The 5,833-nt window shown below is 49.0% G+C and overlaps 1 protein-coding gene across 1 annotated transcript; it reads left to right on the top strand.

The window, feature by feature from the left end:
* The first annotated feature begins 1,613 nt into the window (after positions 1–1,613).
* LOC124704403 lies at positions 1,614–5,071 on the top strand. Its single transcript, XM_047236657.1, has one exon. The coding sequence runs from the start codon at positions 1,885–1,887 to the stop codon at positions 4,684–4,686; it is 2,802 nt and encodes a 933-aa protein (XP_047092613.1). The 5' UTR covers positions 1,614–1,884; the 3' UTR covers positions 4,687–5,071.
* Positions 5,072–5,833: the final 762 nt, after the last annotated feature.

Genomic DNA, 5,833 nt, shown 5'->3' on the forward strand with positions numbered 1-5,833 from the left:
GCCGAACCAGGGGTGGTTTAAGTGCAATGTGGAAGCTAGTTTCATGGCTGAAGACAAATGTGGAGCTTGGGGAGCAGTAGTACGTGACCATCTGGGACACGTTGTTTCCTCGGCATGGAATTATATACCCCATTGTCAGTCAATTGCTATGGGTGAGGCCATTGCTTGCTTAGAAGGTCTGAAATTATACTCCCTCCGTTCCTTTCTATAGTGCCTATAGATTTTTGGCATTTGTTTCAGAATATAAGGTTGTAGCTTAGTTTTTTTTCAATTACCCCCTCCCCGTTCAGCTCCCAAATCGTTCTGCTCCTAAATTTATTATGGTAAGTTAGGAAGATAAGGATTTCCCAAATTTTATGTTGATCTCAAATCGTTTAGCTAGGGATCTTGTGTAAAAAATACTCTTGCGCTAATTTCCGTGCCAAAAAACTATAGGCACTATAGAATGGAACAGAGGGAGTATCTAGCAGCCCCTAATGCCAATCTGGTAATCGAAATTGACTAGGCTTCAATCCTTGATGTCTTTAAAGATGATAGCACCAATAGGTCAGCTATTAGCCAGATAGCAAGAGATTTTAGACTGAAGAAACTACTGGACCGTTAGGTTATCTTAGCGAAGATCACTAGAGGTTGTAATACAGTAGCGCAAGATCTATGCCATTTAGGTCGTAGAGTGTTGAGTGGAGGTGTTTTACAAGGTGCAGTTCCAACTCCGTCTTGAATGATCGTAACAAAATCTGTGTTAACTAATTAATATAAAACATCTTTTCCAAAAAAAATGAAGGGAGTACTTTAGAAACAATAATTAGGAGTAAATTTGTCACTCTCAAATCTCAATGCATCATTGGCCTATAACGCCATACAAAAACCACCATACATTTTAGACTCGGAGACCCTACTTTTCTAATGTGTACGGCATCGTGGAAGGAAAAATTGTGGGAACCATTAATCGTTTCGTCAGAAAAAAATAAGCATGTGGGGTTAGAGGTAGGAGTTTCCATTACCATCAGAATTAGATCGGGCCCCATTAGAAGATGCACCGGGGTTGCTGAAAGTGGACTAATCTGACCCAAGACCGTATGATGCTGAAAAACAAGCAAATAGAGAGGACTTGAATGGAAGATCTCCCTTGAAGAAAGAATATCTGAAGCAAGAAGTCAATGACCACGAGCCTTCGTATTTCCAGATCAAACCTTCCATTATTCAAACCAGTACAGGACACTAGTATTCTGTTCAACAACCCTCAAGATTAGTAGTGGACACCTAATTTGGAGATGGAGGTCAGATGCAGTGGAACTCCTTTATTATTTTGTAAAGGTGGAGAAAATCATGTAGTAAAAAGGAGCTAGAATGAAATCGTACTAACTAGTAGTGTACGAAAATATTGCATGGATCTAGTGAAGTTTTTCTTTCTAAAAATGAGGTGGCTATCATGAACTTTGACTTAGTTATTAAAGAATGAAAGTAAAAATTAGTATTGGGGAGATGACAAAAAAAATAGAGCAGGAAATACTGGCTGGCTGGGATCGCCATTGAATGCTTTGGATGGATGGACCTGTGCTTTTAATTCTGTGCAGCCGAGTTGGTGTCTTCCAATTTACTCCCCTCCTCCTCCTCTTCCACTCCTCCTCTCCCCCCCGCTCCGCTGGAAGAAAAACCATTCCTTGATCCAGATTCCGCTCCGGCGCGCGCCCCCAGCCCGCTCGCTCGGCCCCGCCGATCCGCGCAAACCCTAGGAGGAGTTCCGCCCCGCCGCGGCGAATTCGATCGCGAGGTCGGTTACTTTGATCCCAAGAATTCGCGCGGCAGGCTGGGCGGCGGAGCCGAATCGGATGGCGTAGGGGCGGGGGAGGAGAAAAGGCGTCTTCTTCCTCGCGTCCGGCCATGCATCTGTCGATATGGAAGCCGCTCTCCCACTGCGCGTCGCTGCTCATGGACAAGAAGCACCGCCCGCCGCGGTCGCCGGCGTCGGGGGCGGGGGCGGGCTCCGGCGGCGGGCGGCGCCTGCAGGAGAGCAAGCTGCGGGAGGCGCTGGAGGAGGCGTCGGAGGACGGGTGCCTCACCAAGTCCCGCGACGCCGCGCTCCTCGACGCCGCCGGGGAGGACGAGGCCGGGGGCGCCGTGGGCCGGTCCCGGTCGCTGGCGCGCCTCAACGCGCAGCGCGAGTTCCTGCGCGCCACGGCGGTGGCCGCCGAGCGCGCCTTCCTGTCGCCCGACGCGCTCCCGGCGCTCGCCGACGCGCTCGCCACGTTCCTCTCCATGTACCCCAAGTACGCCTCCTCCGAGGACGTGGACCGCCTCCGCGCCGGCGAGTACCCGCACCTCGACAAGGTGTGCCTCGACTACTGCGGCTTCGGGCTCTTCTCCTACCTCCAGAGCTGCAACGCCGCCGACTCCTCCGTCTCCTTCACGCTCTCCGAGATCACCGCCAACCTCAGCAACCACGCGCTCTACGGCGGCGCCGAGAAGGGCACCGCCGAGCACGACATCAAGAACCGCATCATGGACTACCTCAACATCCCCGAGTCCGAGTACTGCCTCGTCTTCACCGTCAGCCGCGGCTCCGCCTTCCGCCTGCTCGCCGAGTGCTACCCCTTCGCCACCAACAAGCGCCTGCTCACCATGTTCGACCACGAGTCCCAGTCCGTGAATTGGATGGCTCAGTCCGCCCGGGACAAGGGCGCCAAGGCCTACTCTGCCTGGTTCAAGTGGCCCACCCTCAAGATCTGCTCCACCGAGCTCCGGAAACAGATTGCCACCAAGAAGCGGCGACGGAAGAAGGACTCTGCTACTGGGCTCTTCGTGTTCCCGGTGCAGTCCAGGGTCACCGGAGCCAAGTACTCGTACCAGTGGATGGCATTGGCGCAGCAGAATAACTGGCATGTTCTGCTGGATGCCGGAGCATTGGGGCCAAAGGACATGGACTCGCTGGGGCTGTCGTTGTTTCGGCCAGACTTCATCATCACATCGTTCTACAGGGTGTTCGGAGCTGATCCGACAGGCTTTGGCTGCTTGCTGATCAAGAAGTCGGTCATGTCGTGCTTGCAGAGCCCCAATGGTGGGACGGGGGCGGGGATGGTGCGGATTCTGCCGGTCTTCCCGCAGTATCTGAGCGATTCGGTCGATGGGTTTGATGGTGTCCTGGATGGACTTGAGGATGATACCATCATTCCAGTTGAAGAGGAGTCAGCGACAAGCAATAGTAACCATGCATCTCAATTACCGGCGTTTTCAGGCGCATATTCCTCAGCTCAGGTGAGGGAGGTGATTGAGAGCGAAATGGACCAGGATAGCTCAGATAAGGATGGCGCCAGCACGATTTATGAGGAGAATGAGAGCGTCTCTGTTGGCGAGGTGATGAAGAGCCCTGTATTCAGCGAGGATGAGTTGTCAGAGAGCTCCTTCTGGGTTGATTTGGGCCATAGCCCACTCGGTTCAGACCATTCAGAACAGTCGGGCAAGGGGAAGCTGGGATCTCCATTGCCAGCTTCCTGGTTTTCTGGTTCGAAAAATGCACGCAAGACATCGCCAAAGGTATCATCAAAACTGGCAAGGAGCCCTATTCATGATAACCATGTGTCCTTCGATGCAGCTGTGAGGTCAGTATCACATGAGCAAGATCATGTGAAGGAAATTCCAGAGGAAGATTGCTCATATAATGGCAAGGTCAGTGAGATTGAAGAATATCAAGATGGTCATGAAAACAAGAGGTACGTAAAGTTCTCCTGCGCCAATGGCGCCACAGAAGGCAGTTCGGCGTCTGTTTTCGGGGGTTATGCTGCAAATGGGAATGGCTCCACTTCAGAGATTTGCTCGGAAAACCAGGTTGAAGCTAAAGACAGTGCCATCAGAAGGGAAACAGAGGGAGACTTCCGTTTATTGGGAAGGAGGGAGGTACCCAATAGCAGATTCAATGGTGGTAGGCTCTTTGGAGCGGAAGAAGCAGAACGAGTGTCAAGTATGGGGCGCAAGGTATCATTCACCATGGAGGATAGCAGGCTCTCCCGTAATGCGGATGCTGGGGAGACATCTGGATATGCAGTGGCAGAAGAAGATGATGATGATGATGATGCATACAGCGACTATGATGAGATTCAGGATGGTAGGCGAGAACCTGAAATTATCTGTAGGCATCTTGATCATGTGAACATGCTAGGTCTTAGTAAGACAACACTAAGGTTGCGTTACCTGATCAATTGGTTGGTGACCTCACTGCTGCAGCTTCGATTGCCTGATTCAGGAGATGGTGATGGGGTATCCCTTGTTTATATCTATGGCCCAAAAATCAAATATGAACGAGGAGCAGCAGTTGCATTCAATATAAAGGACTGCAACACTGGAACTTCACTGATCAATCCTGAAACTGTACAGAAAATGGCAGAGAAAGAAGGCCTCTCTCTGGGTGTCGGTTTTCTCAGTCATATACGCCTCATGGATAACCAGAAACATGGGGTGGCCGATGTAGGTCTCAGCTCTTCCCTTTGTCGGCCTACGTCAAATAGCCGGCAGGAGAAGAAAAATAGCAAGAATGCTATAGTGGGGATTGAAGTTGTTACTGCTTCTCTTGGGTTCCTTACAAACTTCGATGATGTCTACAGGTTGTGGGCATTTGTTGCGAAATTTCTGGACTCATCATTTCTTGAGCAGGAGAGGCTATCGTCGATTCCGGAGGATGCAGAAAGATAGTGTTTAGAGTTATTTCAGTTGTGGCTTTTGCAGCACTTAGAGAATTCAGTTGTGGCTATTGCAGCTACTTTATAAATACAGAAGGAAGGTGGTGGCGACTGTGTAATTGTGAAGAGGGTGGAAGATGAGATGTCAAGGCGCTTTTTGCCTATAGCTTTTGTATCCCCAAAAATGTCTCCACTTGGCATGAATGGTTAATACATGGTGGTGCGGCTGGTATATTTCTTCATTCTTCTTTTTCTCCCCTTTCTAGGTTTGCAACTTTTTTGCATGTAGATTCTGCTGGATATTCATATGTACCACCTAATTATTTGATGAGGCATCATTTCCATGTACTTGTTTGTAAAGTGGTGGCTCCATTGGCCATGAAGTACGCTTGCTTGTATGATTCTTGCAACATGAATAGCATGATGATAGGAGATTCAGCCTTTTTTTTTCCAGTTCTCTTGTCAAACTTGGAATCATCGGCTGTCCTGGTATGTTCTTATGGATGTGGCATTTTGGTCAACAAGCTCTTCATGTTGCGTCTCATATATGTTGCGCTGGTGAATCCACCAGCAGATGATAATCTTATCTTGCAAGTGGTGTGGTAGTCAGACCACTAGCCACAGTATTTCATTTTTGCTTTCATTCCGACTGTTCTTGTGTTTCTCCTTTTAGCTTTGCCATTTAGCTACTGTCACTAAACTAGGTAGTCAGTCATGTTCTGTTGCTTATAGCAGCATGATAAGCTGGATTTTGCTGACCTGAACGGCCGGCTTGGTAATGTGCTGTTGCTTTCTGGTCGCTATTCGATGCTGCATGTTTTCTGTTGTGGTGATAGCTTGTAAAGCTTATCGACAGGGTTGGTTTGTTGTTGAGCTGGTAGGTTCTGGTACACTTTCTTTTGCACTTCGGTGGTATCAGAGTAAGGCGCACTCCCATTTGCACTTCGGAAACATTTTTGTTAACCATGTATAAGCGCTTTGGATTGTAACAATATTGTACAGTAGAATTTTTGTACGATCCTTCTGGTTTCTCCGTATAGAAGTAGCTATATTCTGTCTAAACTGTCAATGTAGGTTTTGCACTTGCATTTCCTGTGTTTGCTCTATTCTGCTATCTGTTTCCCCCGTTTGTGTTTCTCCGTTTGGCTTTGCTGTTGTTG

The sequence above is a fragment of the Lolium rigidum genome, chromosome 3 (genome assembly GCF_022539505.1).
Source record: "Lolium rigidum isolate FL_2022 chromosome 3, APGP_CSIRO_Lrig_0.1, whole genome shotgun sequence".
NCBI lineage: Eukaryota > Viridiplantae > Streptophyta > Magnoliopsida > Poales > Poaceae > Lolium > Lolium rigidum.

What these genes read in the sequence shown, in the direction of transcription:
- LOC124704403 (XM_047236657.1), top strand. Translation starts at nt 1,885, where the DNA reads ATGCATCTGTCGATATGGAAGCCGCTCTCCCACTGCGCGTCGCTGCTC.